Below are 18,925 nucleotides of genomic sequence, written 5' to 3'. Positions count from 1 at the left end.
ATAGGTCAATACATGTTTGCGTATATTCCATATTTTTGTTCGGACAAAAAGTGAGTCCTAACCTTAAAACAGACTCTTCGGCTGGCGTTAATTGTCTTTCAGATAGATTGACAATAGTGAGTTGTTCCGAGGAGCTCACCATCGTCCTCTTCTCTGGCTCCTGGTAACCCTCGTGGTTGTTTTGGTCTGGTTGGTTCCTCTGCCTCTTCCCCTTCCAGCCCCCACGTCGGGTTTGGCGGCCTCTTCTGGTGGTTTGTTCTTGCCGTCTCTTAGCCAGCTCTCTTGTATGACCTTGAACTCCTGTTGAAAAGGGGTCTTCTTAGCCAATGTATCAGAGGTGGATGCCAAGCCAGTTGTTTCATCACCTGACAGTTCGCTGGCATACACATCAGAGTCAGATGTTTCCACTCTGGTTTCTGAATTCGATTTAGGCATTTGACTTTTTCTTGCTACCTCCTTGCGTGGCTGATCTGATTTTTTCAAAAAAATATGAACCCTTCCCATCGCATAGTCCCGCTCATCACGGTCAAACTTTTCTTGTTTCCGCAATTTGATTTTAGTTTCATATTTTTGAAGCCTTTTCTTCATACCAGCCCTAAGCATTTCTTGTTCGTCTTTTTCTGTATTCTGTGCTATTAAAGTTTCCAGTTCTTCAATTTCTTTCACTACTTTATCACGATCACTCCATATATATATATATATATATATACATATATATATATATATGTGTATGTATATGTGTGTATATATATGTATATGTATATGTGTGTATGTATATGTGTATATATATGTATATGTATATGTGTATATATATATATATATATATATATATATATATATATACACACACACATACACACATATACACACACACATATATATATATATCAACATCTTGGTGCAGAAGACCAGAATCTTTGGAGTCAAATGAAAGACTCGCTCCTAGATAACTTTAAAGGGCGCATGATGAAGATGGTACAACCAGAAGCACTGTGTGGGGCCCAGTCCATTTATTCACAGTGTGAACGAGAGCATGTCTGTGCTCTCCACAAATAAATCACAGTGCCTTTATGGAGTAAATGAATAAAGATCTCAACAAAGGTAGTGGGGTACTTATTGTGTTTATCTGACAAATAAGTGACTGCGGACACTAAGACCAACATGTAGTCCCAAAATGGCCATTCCACCATCAACGTTCTGTGGCAGTGAGACTCATGTTCGATGTGCATGAGCCACGCACATACCCACCAGAATCTGTGTGCACCTGAAATCTTGCCATCCAGATTTCCCTTGACTGTCCATCAGACACTACAGTAGATCAATTAGTAAGGCGAGAGTGCTCATTAACGTTTAATTGGATTCTGCTTTCCCAACCTTACCAAACCGCAATTCTGCACCGATCACCAGCGGCATGTGTCGCGGGTACCTCATCTATGCCTAGTAACGATCTAGTTTATGCCATTAAAACAAATTTCCCCTAACAGATCATATTTGTGGCCTGTGAACAGGTTCCTGCAACAAATTGATGGAAGGAATGCTTGAATTATTCTCAGACCATAATTGTTCACCCACTTTGCCACTCCAGACTGAATTGCCATATACAAATCAGTCTTGGTTCTGCTGTAATAGGAATACTCCAGGCAGACCTTCCAGGCTGGGTCCCCTCCAGCTGGGAAAAGAAAAAACTCCAGATTGGTTCAACCTCCTTAGGTCTCTTCAGAGAAGTACAGCTTTACTCCTGTGGCACAAGGAGTACAGAATCCAGGTCTGGACATACCCGCCACGCTGAAGGCAACTACTGCAAAAAACATGGTGAAAGGGATGCTTAAATAATCGCAGCCACTGATGAATGCTCAGGGCTGCATTCTACTCCATAGGTTTTCACCCATGGTGCCACTCTAGATAGAGATCTGCCATATGCACATCAGTCTTGCCCAAATTGTCAGCATGACTGTTTTCATCCAAAGAGAAGTGTGGCAGCCGTCCACCGTCACCATGTATCTGATGTATTGATTTGCAACACAAAGTTAACATGTTGGTGTCACTGGTATTCCATTTGTTTAGTTGCTAAATGTGGCAAAAGCTTCAAGTTACTCACACTGCGCGTTGACGACTCACATACCTGGCAGACGGATGAGCTTCTGAGAGGTCATACAGTCCACATGTGTCTTCACTGGTGGAGCCGCGCCAATCTGTCGCAGCGCCTAAGCAAAAGCAAAAGCCACAGTCAAGGCAAAGTCCTTTCATTTACATATATTGTTCGAGCAGAGAAGCAAAATTTGACTTTATGGGCACAATCTCAAGCGGCGAATGCTCACTGTAAAGCAAAACCCTAAGTGGATTATTTGCTCATTCAGGCAAGAAGAAAACAAGTATTTAACTTCATTGTTCAGTAGCCTGAACATATTATAGTTTTGCATGCATTGCAAACTTCTATCGTCTAGTGGTACATAAGATAAGTCAATTTCATTTAAGTTTCTTCTTGCTGGCCTGTGAATGGTCGTCTAGGCAATGAGACGCCAACCACTAACCTACAATGCCTCCTGCATTTGCTCCCTTTTTTGTCTGCAGGAAAGTGCCCCTTTTTGACAAAATAACCCCCATGTTTGCCTGGTATTTGATGCAACTTCGAATGAAGTGCACTAGGTTCCTGCTAACCAGGTCCCCAGTGCCAGTGTTCTTTCCCAAAAACAAGGTAACTGTGCAATTGTTCCAAAAGACCTTCAGCACCTCTAAGTACCTAAAAATGGTTCCCCTGGTACATAGGGAATGAGTATTGAAGAGGGTCCCTAAGGACTGCAGCACATATTGTGCCTCCCTAAGGGACCCACCATCAAACGCACACAGACTGCTTATCCATGCTGCGTGAAATGGTGCAGACAAAAGTGAAGGCACGACATGGCACACAGCCTATATGCCATGTCCCCAGACACTGCACGAAATGTACGTAAGTCACTCCTACCATCAGGCCTTACAGCCCTAACGCAGAGTTTACTATATTACATATGTGGTCATATCTTCCGAAATAACGTCCCCCCTTTCTCTTCTTTTCTTCTTTTTTCTCCTCCATCTCATCTGGATATCAAAATCATTACAGCGCGGGGATGCCTTCGGGTCACCAGGCGCTCTACAAGTCGTTAAAATAAATAAAATAAATAAATAAATATCTGCATGAGAAGATATGCCCCTGTGCTGTCTAGTTCAATTACTAGATAGTGCAAGTGAACATAGAAGCCATGTTAAGTATATGTACTTGGCACTAGTAAGGAGTAGTTTCTTACCTGTAACTCCAGTTCTGTAGTAGGGGTATCTCTGTTATAGTCATAATCTAGTGAATAGTCCCGCCCATGTGCGTGGACCCCTGAGCAATCAAAAATAATCTCTTAAGCGGTCTTCATTGCAGTCCTGCATAGAATAATGCAGCCTGTACTTACAAGGCTACACTGTCCAGTACTTCAACTAGAAATGCAAAGGAAATTACACCAATGACACATTTAACACAATCTGTGAAGTTTCACCCATAGAGAAACTTTCCTCCCCTCACCAAATCCTTGGAATGATGGAGGGGAAGGGATGGACAGACAAGCCTCCATAGGCTGCCATTATGTGTCCGAAAAAGAGATACCGTGCCTTTAAGGAACTCTCTAGAGACCCTCGGTATCCCAGCATGCACAGCCCACTCCTTTTACTTTCAGTTCTTTTTGAAGGTACATAAAGCAAGGCCTGTAGCATACATCACAGTACCATATTCTCCACCGGGGAGGAGGGTGGGCGCTTATTAATATACCAGAGATACCCCTACTACAGAACTGGAGTTACAGGTAAGAAACTACGCCTTCTGTAGTACGGGATCTCTGTGTATAGTCATAATCTAGTGAATAGAATGGCAAGCCCATCCATAAAACAACCCGGCGGTGGAGAAAACAGACACCACTATTGTGCGAACAGATTCCGCAGCGAAGCCTGCCCAACCTGAGCATCTGCTCTGGCATCAGAATCCAGACAGTAATGCTTAGCAAAGGTGTGGACCGACTTCCAAGTGGCCGCCCTGCAGATCTCTGCAATGGGAACATTTTGAAGCAAAGCTGTTGTAGCTGCTTTGCCCCTGGTAGAATGAGCCTTAGGCTTACCCCCTAAGGTCTTATTCGCTTTCTGATAACAGAGCTTGATACATGACACAATCCACCTAGAGATGGACTGTTTCGAAGTAGCCAGACCAGTACTAACCGAACCATAGTTGACAAACAATTGATCGGATCTACGAATACCCTTGGTCTTATCCAGATATAATTTTAACACCCTTCTGACATCCAGGGAATGAAGAGACCGTTCCGCTGGAGTGGAAGGATTCTGGAAAAATGTTGGTAAAGTTATAGTCTGATTAACATGAAAATCAGAAATCACCTTGGGAAGGAATTTAGGGTGAGTACGCATAACAACCTTAGCAGCATGAAATACAGTATAAGGTTCCTGGCAACACAATGCCTGAATTTCATTCACCCTGCAGGCCGATGTATTGGCCACGAGGAACGCCGCCTTCCAAGACAGGTGCTGCAGTGAAGCCTTATGAATAGGCTCGAAAGGTTCATTCATCAGCCTGGACAGCACCACATTCAGTTCCCATGAAGGCGAAGGAAGCCGAACAGGAGGGAACACCTTCTTCAACCCTTCCAAAAAATCCTTAATCACAGGAATCTGGAAGAAGGATGTCTGCGAAGGGCATTTTCTATAAGCAGTCAATGCAGCCAGATGAACCTTAATGGAATGGAAATTAAGGCCAGACTGAGCTAGATGCAGAAGGTATGGAAGGATAACATCCTCCTTGCAAGTCGTCGGATCATAGTTCTTAGACATGCACCAGATGCAGAATCTCTTCCACTTGTAAGCATAAGAGGTCCTAGTAGACGGCCTCCTAGCCTCCTTTAATATGTCCATGCAATCCTCAGGAAGATTCAAGTGGCCATATTGCACTATCTCAGGAGCCATACCGCCAAACTCAACTATGAGAGGTTGGGGTGCACCATCTGCCCCCCGAACTTCGTGAGAAGGTCCGGCCGACACGGCAGCCGCCGATGAGGCAGTATCGACCGGTGAAGCAGGTCCGTGAACCACCACTGCCTGTGCCATTCCGGTGCAATGAGGTTCATCCTCGCCCGGGATCGGGCCAGCTTGATGAGCACCGCCGGAATCAGGGGAATGGGTGGAAAAGCGTACAGAAAGCTGTTCGACCAGCTGATCAATAACGCGTTCCCCAGAGTCCTCGGCTGGTAATACCTCGAGGCGAAGTCGCGGCATTTGCTGTTTTCGGCGGTGACGAACAAATCCACTTCTGGAGTGCCCCACATGGCGAAGATGTCGTTGAGCACCTTGTCGTTTATGACCCACTCGTGGTTTTCATGAAGCAACCGTCTGAGGGCGTCCACCTGAACATTCTCCACACCTGGCAGATGAGTTGCCGTTATCGTCAGTCCTCTGGCTAACAGCCAGTGCCAGATCGCCTGCGCTTCCTGTGACAGTGTGCGCGATCTCGAGCCCCCCTGCTTGTTGAGGTAATACATCGTGGTCGTATTGTCCGTCTGCACAAGCAAGGAGTTGGTCTGGAAGGACGGATGAAAGATCTTCAGTGCCAAGTGAACTGTTCTGAGTTCCAGGAAATTGATGTGATACGTGGACTATGTCGGAGACCACGTTCCCTCGATCTGTAGATGGTCTGAATGCGCTTCCCAGCCCAGGAGAGACGCATCCGTAACGATAGTCTGAGTCGGGATGTCGTTGTGGAAAGGAACCCCTCTGAGGAGATTCTCTGCTGAGCACCACCATCTCAGGGACTGTTGGGCGTGAAGAGACAACTGAATCCGGTCGTCCAAAAACCCTTTCCTCTGGTCCCACTGGTCCTCCAAACATTCCTGTAGCGGCCTCATGTGTAGGCATGCGTGTGGAGTGAGGAAGATACAAGAGGCCATTGATCCCAGTAGAGGAGAAACCGTCCTCACTGTTGTAGATGGAGCAGCTATGAGAGCCTGAGCCTTCCGAAGGATGGATAAAGCGTCTCTCCTCCGAAGGAGACACGCTTGCCGACAGCGTATTGATGGAGGCTCCCAAGTACTGCAGGCACTGCACAGGAATCAGGACAGACGTGGACAGATTTATGTGCAACCCCAGATGGTTCAGCAGGACGGCCGTCCTGTTGAAGTGCAATTGCGCTTCCTGGAAGGTGGAGACTTTGATCAACCAATCGTCCAGGTACGGGTAGAGAAACACCTTGTCCTTTCTCAGGTGCGCTGCTACCACAGCTATGCAATTCGAAAAAGTCCTGGGTGCAGACTTCAGTCCATACGGTAGTACGGTGTACTGATAGTGACGAGGAAGCGCAGGAACTTCCGATGTTTCCGTGCAATGGGCACATGGAAGTACGCATCTTGCAGATCTATCGCGCACAGCCAGTCTCCTCTCTGCAGCTGAGGATAAATCTGGTGCAAAGACAGCATGCTAAACTTTTCCCTGCGAATCCACTTGTTTGCTTGTCGCAAATCCAGAATGGGTCTGAACTCGTTCTTGTCCTTCTTCTGTACTAGGAAGAAGTGTGAGTAAAGACCCTTTCCCCTTTGAGACAGAGGGACGTCTATCGCCCTTTTTCTTAACAGGGTATCGGCCTCTGCCTGGAGCTCGCGCAGTTGGAACTCCGAGCCAACCAGGGGAATTGCTGGAGGCGGGTTGGTGAAACGAAGACTGTATCCATTGCAAATAATATTCAGCACCCACTTGTCCTGAGTAATGTTTCTCCACTCTGCCAGGTAATTTTGAATGCTTCCCCCCACCAGAGCAGTTAACGGATGAAGGGGAAGTAGCACCTCAGGGCCTAGACCCAGCCGGGCCTTTGGTCGCGGAGGAAGACTGTTGACCACCTCAGCCCCTCTGGCGCTTTTGGAACGGTTTCCGCTGGAACTGCTGCTGTTGCAATCCAGCCGTTCGACCTTGCCCTCTGCCTTGCGCTCCGTACCGCTTCTGGAACGGGCGGAAGGTCTTTTTCTGGACCATAGGCTTTTCCAACCAGACAGCCGTCAGGGTTTCTGCCTCCGCCTTCATTTTTTTAAATTTATTTTTTAAATATATCCTTTATTAGATTCACAGGATAAAAGAAAACATGAATTTCACATTATACAGTATCTTGCAGCTCGAGAGCGTGTACGTTGGTCGTGGAGCAAAGCATATAATACACTGTTACATCACAATGAAGACAATGGTGGAAGTATAGCTCAATCATGTCAGCCTCATTAGCATTAAATAAAGGAAAGACAATGATAGAAAGAATGGTGTGTGTGTGGGGTTGTCAAACTTGGAGGTGCTTGGTGCATGGTGTGGTGGATGCATATCGATGTAATTGGAGGCTCAGAGGTGACATCGTAGCTGGCCCATGGGTGCTTTACCAGCTCGGGGAGGGTGGCGCGTCATCAGTGGTGGAGGTATGCCGGGGGGGGGGGGGGGCCTGTCCTGCCGATCAGGTGGGGTTGTCAGCAGTGAAACCACCTATGTCGGTGTCCGGTGGTGCGTGCCCGTCTCTGTGCACTCTGTTCGGGGAGGTGTCTCTTGTGGGGGCATCCGGCGTCCGGCATTCTCTATGGAAGGAGTTGAGCATCTCATCCCATTGTGCCGCAATGGGGAACTGTCGCAGTCCTGCCGTCTCCTCATTGTGAAGGGAAATGCTTTCCGCCTTTGCCCAGTTGTCCAGGGAGGTGCACCAGTGTTCTGTCATGGGTGGCTCCGCACGTTTCTAGTGTTTGGTGATTAGCCTTTTGGCCGTGATAAGGCCGAGGTCCCAAAAGCGGGAGGGCACTTTGTTCTGTTTGGTTCTGTGGTAGAGGCCTAATAGGCACGCTTCCCATGAGTGAGGAATCGGCATTGCCGTGCTCCGCTCTAGTATCGGCAACACGGACCGCCAGTTTGGTCGGATCCGCGGACATTGCCACCGCACGTGTAGGAGGTCCGCCCCCTCCAGCGCGCATCTTGGGCAGTATTGGTTGATCCTGTCTGGGGAGAGGTATGCTCTGTGCAGTATGTAGAATTGGATCTGCTTAAAGCGCGCATTGCGGGGAATGTTCTTGGGGCTTGCCAGTACCACCGCCCACTCTTGGTCCGTCCAGGCTCTCCCTCTGTCTACTGCCCACTTATCCCGCAATGGTTGTAGGGAGCGTTGTGTGTGTGTTAACAGCGCTTGGGTCAGCCAGTGTACCACATGTGTGCCATTCCCCATGACATGAAGGTATTGTATTAGTTGGTGTGTGGGGGGTTCTTCATTGATGTTTCCCCATTTTTGTGTGAATGCTCTGAGTATGGAAGCGTGTTGTAAGAACTGTCCTGCCGGTAATCCCGTGTCGGTGGCTAGTGTCGCGAAAGGGAGCAGGGCGCCATCAGCGTATAGATCCGCCATAGTTTCTATTCCCGAGCGCGTCCAATGTTCCAGAGCCGTTTCCGTGACTACAGTCGTAGTCTTGGGGGTGCCGAGGAGTGGGAGTGCAGGGGCGTATGGTTTAGTGTCTTTGGTAAGCCGCAGGCATCGAGAGTAGCATTTGACGGCCACTGCTACATGCAGTTGGGTGTGTTTCCTAGTGCTCGTCAGTGGGTGGAATAGTGAGTGTATCTGCAGTGAGGATAGTGTATCCACAGCCGTGGCTGTGTCTTCCTGATGTCTGCCTGATAGCCAAGCCACCACCCATTGCAGCTGTGCCGCCAGGTAATAAAGTTCCAGATTTGGGACCGCAAGGCCTCCATCGCTAACTGGGTTGTACATCTTCGTCAGTGCTACTCTGGGCCTTCCCGTGTTCCAGATCAGTTCTCTAAGCATGGTTTCTAGTTCCCTGAAGGTGCGGGTCGGGACGTATAGCGGGATGTTTGCAAAGTAATAGAGGAGCCTGGGTAGGACAATCATATTCGTTAATGTCACTCTGCCCGGCACATTTAATGGGAGAGTTTTCCAAAAGGCGATTTGGGACCTAATAGACGTGATGGCTCGTGTCAGGTTCCCGTCTAGGATATCCGGGGGATTTCTATATATGTGTATCCCCAGGTATTTGAACGTGGTGTGGTGCCACGGCAGCCTCTCGCCGTTGATTCGGAGTTCAAGGTCTGGGGTGTTGGGGGCAAACGGGTACGCCCCTGATTTGGCCCAGTTGACCTTTAGGCCCGACATGGTTTCGAATGTTCGGAAGATGTCCGATAGGTCCAGAGGTAGGTGATTAAGGTCTCTGATGTACAGGAGCAGGTCGTCAGCGTATAGGGATATTATATGTGTGCCATCTGCTAGTGGGATGCCCCATTGTGCGCCTCTGCTGCGCAACAGCTCAGCGAGAGGTTCCATCGCCAGCGAGAAGAGCAATGGGGACAACGGGCAGCCCTGTCTGGTGCCCCTTCTGACCCTGATGGTATCGGACAACAGCCCGCCTGTGCGTATTCTCACCTCAGGTCTCTGGTACAGTAGTCTGACCAGCTCGATGTATTCGTCGCCCAGGTCGAACTTACGTAGCACTGCCAGTAGATAGGGCCATTCCACTGAATCGAATGCTTTTTCAAGGTCCAAAATTAAGCAGCCCGATCCCGGCCATTTACTGGCCGCGTATTCGTGCACTCGGAACAGCCTCCGTATATTTTGGGAGGTGCACCGTGTTGGGACAAAGCCGTTCTGGTCTTTGTGTACCAGGGCAGGCACCAAGGTCGCCAGTCTCCGGGCTAGGGTTGACGCTAGGATCTTGTAGTCCGTATTCAACAATGCCAGAGGTCTGTACGATCCGAGGAGCGTGCCGTCCCTGCCCGGCTTATGGAGAGATACCAACGTTGCCTCAATCATCGACGTAGGCAAGGACGAGTCCTCTAGTGCTGCGGAGTATGTTCTGAGGAGTTCAGGGATTAGGATATCCGAGTAGGCCTTGTAATATTCAGCAGGCAGCCCATCCGGGCCCGGGGCCTTGCCGTTGTAAAGGGCGAAGATGGCGTCGCGCAGCTCATCCGCCGTTAGCGGCGACCCAAGGTCGTCCCGTTGGTCATCAGTCAGGGTGGGGAGCGTTACCTCAGCCAGGTATGCAATGATATCCGGCTGTGGATTCTGTAGTTGTGACCGGTATAGTGCGTTGTAATGCGTCACAAAGGCTTCATGGATTCTCGCCTGTGTGTATGCCACTGGGCCGTTGGCTGGGCGTATCGCTCCGCCTCCGCCTTCATGCAAGCCATCTCGTCGTCCGCATGTTTCCCGAAGAGGGTCTCACCCGAAAAGGGTAGGTTGGCAACTCTCTGCTGCGCCTCGGGCTTCAAGTATGTAAGACATAACCAGGCGTGGCGCCTCAGGTTGACCCCATGGCAGTACCCGTGGGCTGCCAAGAGGGAGGAATCCGCAGCCGAGCTTATCACCTGGTTGGAGACCAGCAGTCCTTCAGCAAGGATCTCCTGGAAATCTTTCCTTTTTGCCATGAGAAGGTGTTCCAAGAACTGTTGGAGGGAATCCCACAGAACCCGATCTTAACGTCCCAACAGTGCTGAGGCACTCGCGGCCTTCATTGAGGTGGAGGCCGTCCCGCAAACCTTCCTGCCGAATCCATCCAGCGGCTCTCCTTGTCAGGAGGCACTGTCGATGATGGGGTGGTGGCGTGCTGTTTTCTTGCTGCCGTCACAATTACCGAGTCAGGCCCGGGATCCAAACGAAGAAACACTGGGTCAGAGTCAGGAGCCTTATATTTCTTCTGCAGCCCTGAAGGTGCCGATCTCGTAGCCGCAGGGGTGAGGAACAGCTCCATGGCAGGTTCCACCAGCCCAGGCACCAAGAGCAAACAAAGGGCGACATAACTGCTTCTTGTGCAGAGTTTCAAAAATGACGGAAGTCAATGGCGCGGGCACAGTGAGCGTGATGCCCAGCTTAGTCGCCCCTCGCAGCAGCACGTCCTGGAAGGAGACTGTCGTCTACTGGAGACACCCTCGTCCGAGGGGAGTCCGACAGGGTAGGTGAATAGTCCCTGGCACTGGATGAATCCGTGTGGCGGGACCTTGACCGGCCCCTCCTGTGGCGCCGTCTGGATCTCGTAGAAGAGCGACGGCGACTCCTGGATCTATCCCTCTGTCTGGAGCGAGATCTCGACCTCCGCGGCCTCGGACGGTCCACGGGCCGTAGCGGAGGGAGCTGTGGAGGCCGAAACGGGAGCCTAGGTTGTTGAGGCCCCGTAGGCGGTGACGGGAGATGTGGTATCAAGACAGACCCCGGCGGAGGTGGTGGTGTAGGAGGCGGAGGACGATGAGGAGGAACAGGTGGTGGAGGAGGCGTCGGGTTACGTGGAGGAGGGTTCTTGGGTAACGGAGGAGGTGTAGGTAACCTCGGCTTGAAGGGCGAATAGACTTGCAAGTGCTCCGAGCCTGGAGACTCTTCCCATCTCCTTTTCTTCGCCTGACCTGAAGGGATGGACCTCGAGGCCGTACCCCTGGTGGCCGAGCGACGGCGACACCGCGACCGTGGACTCGTGGAAACCAAGGACTCAGTCCTGGTTTTGGAATGCCTCCTGGAGGACTATGCTTTCCTCCGCAGCGCTGAGCGCCTTTTCGACGTCGATGACCGTAGTCTCGACGTCGATGATCGTCTTTTCGACGTCTATGATCGCCTTCTCGACGTCTATGACCGCCTTCTCGACGTCGAACGCAGATCGATGGTAAACGGCGGTGACGCCTCGACGGCGAGCGCCTGCGCGTCCTTGAACCTTCTCGACGTCTATGATGGCTCGACGACGAAGCAGTCCTCGACGTCTACCTCGTCGGAGGCCTCGACGTCAATCCCCTCGACGTCGAACGTCAACGCCGCTTCGACCCAGAGCCCTGGGAGACGGGGAGCAGACCGTGGTCATTCCTCTCAACGCCGACGTAGAGGCTATCGACGGAGACCAGTAGCGTTTTCTGGCCTTCTCCTTACTGGGGAGCCCCCAAGAGGCCGAAGCACAGGCAGAGGAAGAGGTCCCGTCCTGCCAAGACCCACCTGGACCCTGCTGCTTTCTTTGCTCCAGTCCTTGGAGCCTGATCTTCTGTCTGTCTTTCAGGGTCCTGCTGGAGAACTGCTGGCAGATCTCACAAGTCCCAGGGACATGAGAAGGAGGGAGACACATGAGACACACCACCCTGTGTGGATCTGATTTTGCCTTTTTCCTGGCACACTCTGGGAATTTATCAAATATGGCAGGCATATTTGACAAAAAAAGGGCCAAAAGCACCAGAAAACTCCAGCAAAGTGAAGAAGAAGCAAAAATACGTCGAGTGAACACACTCCAACACAAAAAATTACACAAAACTACAAAAAGGGAGAGCTCAATGCTCCAGGGTCCTGCTAGCAGGAGTCAGAAAAAAAGAATTTAAAGTAAAAGGAGTGGGCTGTGCATGCTGGGATACCGAGGGTGTCTAGAGCGTTCCTTAAAGGCACGGTATCCCTTTTTCAGACAAATAATGGCAGCCTATGGAGGCTTGTCTGTCCAACCCTTCCTCTCTCATTACGAGGATTTGGTGAGGGGAGGAAAGTTTCTCTATGGGTGAAACGTCACAGATTGTGTTAAATGTGTCATTGGTGTAATTTCCTTGGAATTTCTAGTTGAAGTACTGGACAGTGTAGCATTGTAAGTACAGGCTGCATTATTGTCTTTAATTTTCTCTTAAGTGTCTATGCAGGACTGCAATGAACACAGCTTAAGATATTATTTTTGATTGCTTCGGGGTCCTCGTACATGGGCGGGACTATTCACTAGATTATGACTATACACAGAGATCCCCTACCTCACAATTAAGAATTCCTCAGCTGCATCATGGCTTCACTGAAACCTACGGTGCTTGGTATCAAATACCTTATCTTAATAAATCCATGTTGATGCCTGTAGTGGATTAATTAAGACATGCACCACGAAGCTCCAGGGCAGGTAAAGACTAAATGCTAGTGGTTGTTTGGACCTTGGCCCCTACAACCTTAAGTCCTGAATGGGACCCCCGAACACCATTTGCAAGGTAATGTATGCGTTACATGCCTTTTTTTTCCCCATAGGAAAGCATTACAGCGTAAAGACGCATTTAAGTAAACATTTTACTTACTGTGAAAAAATGGGGGCCTTTGATGCAAATTTGATTGTAAAGTACTGGGACCCCGCTATCCGGGTTACCAGTACCAGAGTGCTTTCCCTAAAAACATGTCCACAATTGGTACTTCTGCTCACCTGTGAGTCCCTAGTAAGTGGTACCCTTGGTATCTAGGGCCTGGAGAGTGAAGAGGGCCTCAAGAACCCCCCTTACTAGGACCATGCCACTACCCTGGCAGCTGGCATTCCCCTTTGAGGTGAAAGAATGACCAAGTCCACAGGGCACACTGCCTGTGCACCATACCAGCTAGGACTGCCAAGATATAGGTAAGTAACCCCTCTAGCAGGCCTTACCAGCCCTAAGGCATGGTACACTATAGGCCAGGTGTGGGCTTATCAGCATGAGTAAATATGCCCCATACAGAAGTAGGGTCTAGTTCCTAATATTGCAAGTGTCAATGAAGCTATAGAGTAAATTGGCTGAGAACGTGAACACTTTAGTTCCACAGCACCATGATGAACAGCTTCTTATAATAAATCCACACTGATGCCAGTGTGAGATTTATTAAAACATGTGCTTAGAGGGCACTGACTGGCTTTAGGCAGCCTGGCACAGACATGTTTCTGGACCCCTGGGTGGAGAGCATCTGCTCTCTGGGACCAAAAACAATGCACATCCTGGGCAGAGATATCAAACCTCCTCCACCAGCATTGGCCAGTGCTAGAAGGGGAAGCTTCAAAGGCATGCCTCCCTTGTAATGCGACCCCCAGCCTCTGCTGCTAGCAACAGGTTTACACCCTGGGTGGAAAAGTGGTGGTTAAACTTAGAAAGGCTAGGAGGTGTGCCCACCTAAGCCACCTCCACCCTATCTGGTGGAGGAGGCGCAGTTACGCACACTCCCCTCCATCTTGAAGATGAGGTGACCCCCTCCAAACGGGCTGGGTTTATGCCCCCTCCTGCAGGAGGGTGGCACAATAGTGGGTGTAGTCACCCCAGGTAAAGTGCCCATTGGCCCTATCTACTACTCGCCTAAATTTCGTATTTAGAAGGTTCCCCACACCTAGAAACTAGATCTGCGATGAGCTAAGAAGAAAGAGGACTACCCTGCAGAAGACTGAAGACGACGACTGCCTTGGCCCCAGCCCTACCGGCTTGTCTCCAGCTTCTGCAAACCTGCAACCTGTCTCCCGTGGACAGTGCATCATTGATGCAGTGAAGTCTCCCCAGCGATCCTGACCTTGCGTCCAGCGTTAGCTAAACGCTCCTGACCTCCACGACGGCACTTGCAGTGTGAATCTCGAAGACCACCACCCCCCAACAGGCTTCGGTAAGAAGACAGACATCGAGAGGCACTGCTGAACCAGACGCGCCAGGGGCTTGGTGAGCTGAACCAACTGAGCCCCTACGACCCTCTACATCTCCACTTACCTCTGCGGTCGTTGGTCTTAATCCTACAACCTCTAGTGCCAGGCATGCAGCCTCTTTGTCGAATAAAGAATCCTGGAAGCCGTGTGGCTCCAGGGACCCGCTGTCTCCGTTGGAAAGCCTTGGGCCGATCTCCGTTTTTGACCTCTGCACCTGGCTGCCCTTGTGCCGCTGGTGGTCCAGTTTTGGTTTTCACCTGACCTCTGGATCTTGCTGACTTTTGGCCCCGAAGACTAGGATTGTGTGTGCAGGACTTACCGGTTTAACTGCAATGTTGTTTTCCCCATATGATAACATTGGACTGTGTTGAAAACTTTTTAGTGTCTAGTTTTCAAAGAGAAAAGTATTTTTAATTACAACTTATCTTTTTACAAAGATCTTGGCCTTAAAATAAAGCACAAAATATAATTTCTCTAAAATTGGTCTGAATCTCCTGCTTGAGTCGTGTGTCCATTGTTGATCACTGTTGTGCAATAAATGTCTTCACTTGTGTTATACCCAAGGTTGCTCGCACACACTACAACTTATAGAGCACTTTGGGTTTTTACATTTTATTTTTATATTCAAGATTTTTATATAGCGCTGGCTAGACCCGGAGGTATCAGAGCGCTTTACATGTACATCAGATCATAGTTGCAGGTTACATCATAACAAAGGTTACATAGTTCTTAGAGCATGGCCACATAGTTACTGGTAAGGTCGAGATAAACAAGAAGCACAAATACGCAAAGGGGGAAGCAGGCAAGGTGAGAAATTCAGGGGAGGGGGGGTTGGAGCAGGGGAAGTAGACAGATAATGAAGGCGGGAAAGAGGAGGTTAGGGTGAGAGACACAGCATGGGAAGAGGAGGGGAAGGGTGACTGGGACACAAACCGGGAGACGAGTCAAGGCAAACGTCCAAAGTCCAGTAAGCTGTGATCCCTGGGGAAGTGGTATCACTTCCCTATCTCTGTTGCGAGAGGCTCCCTTTGCGCAGTGGACTCTCTCAGAGAGGTCTCTGAGACTCCAAGGCCTATATACTGGATCCTTCCCCAGAAAGGGGAGAGGGAGTGCTTTGGCAAGGGGTGCCATACCATACCTCAAGTGTGAGTGGCTCCCTTGGCACAGTGGACTCACTCAGCGGGTTCGCCGAGACTCCAGAGTATAAATATTGGATCTTTCCCCAACAAGGGGAGAAGGAGTGCTTAGTCAAAGGGCACAAAGGACAGGGGGTAGGCAGAGTAGCAGGCAAGGGGAGAGAATTCGGGGGAGAGGGGATAGGAGCTAGGGACGAGCCAATGAGGAGAGACGAAAAGAAGTCTGTCTAAAGACAGACTGGGTAGGTGACGACCAAGGAGGGAATCCACGGCCCATCTCCCCTATAGTTAAACTAAGTAGCTCCATCGGGTGTCAGACAAAATAGTTCAGTCTCAATACATTAAGAGAGGAGGGAAGGAGAGACATGAATGGAGGGCGGATGCGGTAGGAGACTGCAGGAGAGACGAAAGGAAGTGCAACAATGTGGTTCAACAATATATAGGAAAAGATCAAACAAGAAAACATATCAAACAGTCAGCAATATATTAGGCGAGGAGAGAGAGGCGCGAGAAAGTAGTGGGGGGGAGGGGAGGAGGGAAAGTGAGGTTGGCTAGACCCAAAGGTATCAGAGCACTATACATAAGGATCAACAATGTATCAGACAAGATCAACAATTACATAATACATCAAGAATAATAGGCAATACATTAGGAGAGGAGAGAAAGGAGAGAGAAAAGCATTGGAGGGGGGCGGGGGAGGTGGGAAAAGGAGGAAAGAGAAAAGACAACAAGGAGAGACAAGAGGAAGTCTGTCTAAAGACCGACTGGGTAGGTGACGACCAAGGAGGAAATCCACGGTCCATCTCCCCTATAGCTAAGCCATGTAGCTCCATCGGGCATCAGACAAAGCCCAGTGACATCAAGGAGAATGTTAAGCCCGAAGTGCGGATGCAAACTATCGAGGGGTCACCTGCTGGAGAGTTCAGATGTGTGGTATCGCCGCCCTGTGGAATGAGGAGGCCAGTAGCAGAAACCCACTATTTGTGAAGGTCAAGAGTGAGGGGATGACTCCAGATAAGGCTGCACAGCAGGATCGTTTATTGCAGGAGCTGTGCCATGGTCCTCCCCACTGACACAACCCAGGAACTTCAGTGCAGTAATTCAGCAGTGGAAAGGCCTCGAAAGTAAGCCCATCCCAGAGCTTTCTGCATTTCCGTTGGATCAGGTCTGCAGGATCGGACTCCCAGGACGGCATCTGAGCATCCACAAAATGGCTGCCTTGCAGCTTCCACCATGGTATTCCCAGCTGCTGCAGATATAGTAAGCCCGTATTACCCAAGCAAGATAGGGTGCAGGATATACAGTTCAAAATGCTTTGATGCCTCAGATCATCATGTGCGGACAGAAGTGAAGAGGACACAGTTCACTTTACTCACGGTTGCGATGGTGCAGCGATGGAGGCAGCCGCGATGTTGTATCTCCGCTGGCCCTCCCAGCAGCAATATACGGTAACTTGCGGGGCTGGAGACTCAAAAAAGCAAAGGGGGGGCCATCCAGGGGACCACAGGATCTCCTACCGGGTCCAGGTAGACCAGGTAAGACTCTGCTTGTTTTCCTCTTGCCGCCGTGCCAGCCCCGATTCTGCCCAGCCCCCACCAGCAGCAGCCAGACGTTTCTCCGCGGCACCCGCTTATGGGCAATCTCACCCCCAGCAGAGGAACCATGCAGCAGTCAGGTGCGGGAGATTAGCCGATCGGAGCCCTAGAGTCCGCACATCAGGCCTGGAGGTCCGATCTCTGTGGAATAGCGGGAGCCGCTATTTGAGCGAGTCCTCCACGTCGCAGTTGTAGGCGCCCAAAAGCCCGATCGAAAGCCGCCAGATCCCACAAATAACCTCTCTGCCCGCATCCACAGCTGACAGTAGCGGTCTCCGCTCCAATCCCCTATGCACCTTTGTCCCCGGTCCCGCGACCAAAATGAGCCCTGTACACTTCTGGGGAATCCCTGAACTCTGTACACGGTATTACCACTTAGTGGCAATATCATATACAGAGGCACTTACCTATCAAAATCGATAACTCGAAAAGTAGTTACTTAATGACGAAGTTCTTGGTGTTGAAATTTATATAAAAATATGTGTTTTTCTAAATTGGTCACAGATTTCAGCGCGTCTCATTTATTGCCTCTGAGTACAACTAATGCTTAGCACCACTCTGGTAAGCTTAACTGCTCACCCACACTACCACAAAAGAGCATTTCGTATTATTAATTGTGACTCGGTAAACCAACAAGGGTTGCTTGGACACTCTGAAGTGTACTTGTTTTGATGCACTATATAGTAAGCCAGCTTCCTACCGTCTTTCAGGCCATTGGGGATTTTTGGATATTCACTAGGAAATTAATTTATAATGTAATGACAAATGCACGCAGAGGGCATCTTAGACATGACCCCTGAAAAACGATCTAACTCTAGAGTCCTGGCAGAGTGGCTGCTTGCCAGCTGCCATCACCAAACATGTGTCTGAACCCCTGGGTCGAGAGCCTGCTGCTCTCAGGGGTCTGAAACAATGCACAGCATGGGATGAGGTGCCAAGCCTCCTCCCCCAGGATGGGCAGGTCCATGAAGGGGGGGGCTTCAAAGACTTGCCGCCTTTGTGAGCTACCACAGCTCATTGTTGCTTCCAGCAACTGGCTCCCGCCGGTTCTGACCTCCACTATGGGCGGGGAATAGGTGGGAAAACCAAGTGAGGAAGGCAGGTGTGCCAACCTCACCCCACAGGTGGGGGAGGCGTGGTGAAGCACAACTCTCAGTCCCCGCCATCTTGCAGTGTGTTGGGCCACTCAAACTTGGGGCGAGACAGTACGGTGCAGATTCGATCAGAGCCAGTGTCTGCTTCTTAAGCAAGTCCGGTGCTCACGGGAGACAAAGTCTTTGTAGGGAAGGCTGGGCAGGTCCTCTGGGTTCTGGGGGGCTGCTGGCTGCAGGACACACTGGGATACCACTAGAGCAGGTCTGGACAGGTAGGTAGGGCTGAGGCTAAGTCAGTTGGTGTCCTCCTCTTCTTTCTTCAGCATGGCTCTTCGGTCGTCCTCCTTTCTTTTCTTGTCTCGGGTGGCAAGGTTCGGGGTTGACCCATAATGGAATATGCTACTTACCAGTATGCATCTGTTCTTGGCATGTAGGGCTGCTGACATTCATATCTGTGCATAGATCGCCGCCTAGTGTTGGGTCTGGATGATTGCACTTTGTTGTCTTGGAAGAATCTTGGAAGAGTCTTCGAAGTATCGCGAGATAGGTGACTCCTCCCCTGGACTACAGTGCGCATGGGCATCTTCTCCATCCTCAGATTGTTTTTCGCCATTGTGGCAGAGATGGAGATAGGAAAGTAAGAGATGGCCATGCCA

The 18,925-nt window shown here is 50.1% G+C and overlaps 1 protein-coding gene across 7 annotated transcripts in view; it reads right to left on the bottom strand.

Moving 5' to 3' along the window:
- CAD (carbamoyl-phosphate synthetase 2, aspartate transcarbamylase, and dihydroorotase) overlaps nucleotides 1–18,925 on the bottom strand; it is a 414,808-nt gene that overhangs the window by 186,079 nt on the left and 209,804 nt on the right. For all 7 annotated transcript variants that reach the window (XM_078650082.1, XM_078650077.1, XM_078650079.1 and 4 more), the window contains exon 27: nucleotides 2,123–2,204. In XM_078650082.1, the coding sequence (XP_078506208.1) occupies nucleotides 2,123–2,204 (82 nt within the window). The remainder of the gene's footprint in view (nucleotides 1–2,122; nucleotides 2,205–18,925) is intronic.

Source organism: Lissotriton helveticus, chromosome 6, assembly GCF_964261635.1.
Source record: "Lissotriton helveticus chromosome 6, aLisHel1.1, whole genome shotgun sequence".
Taxonomy (NCBI): Eukaryota; Metazoa; Chordata; class Amphibia; order Caudata; family Salamandridae; genus Lissotriton; species Lissotriton helveticus.
The sequence above is the reverse complement of the archived record's forward strand: the minus strand, read 5'-3'. Positions and strand labels throughout refer to the sequence as shown.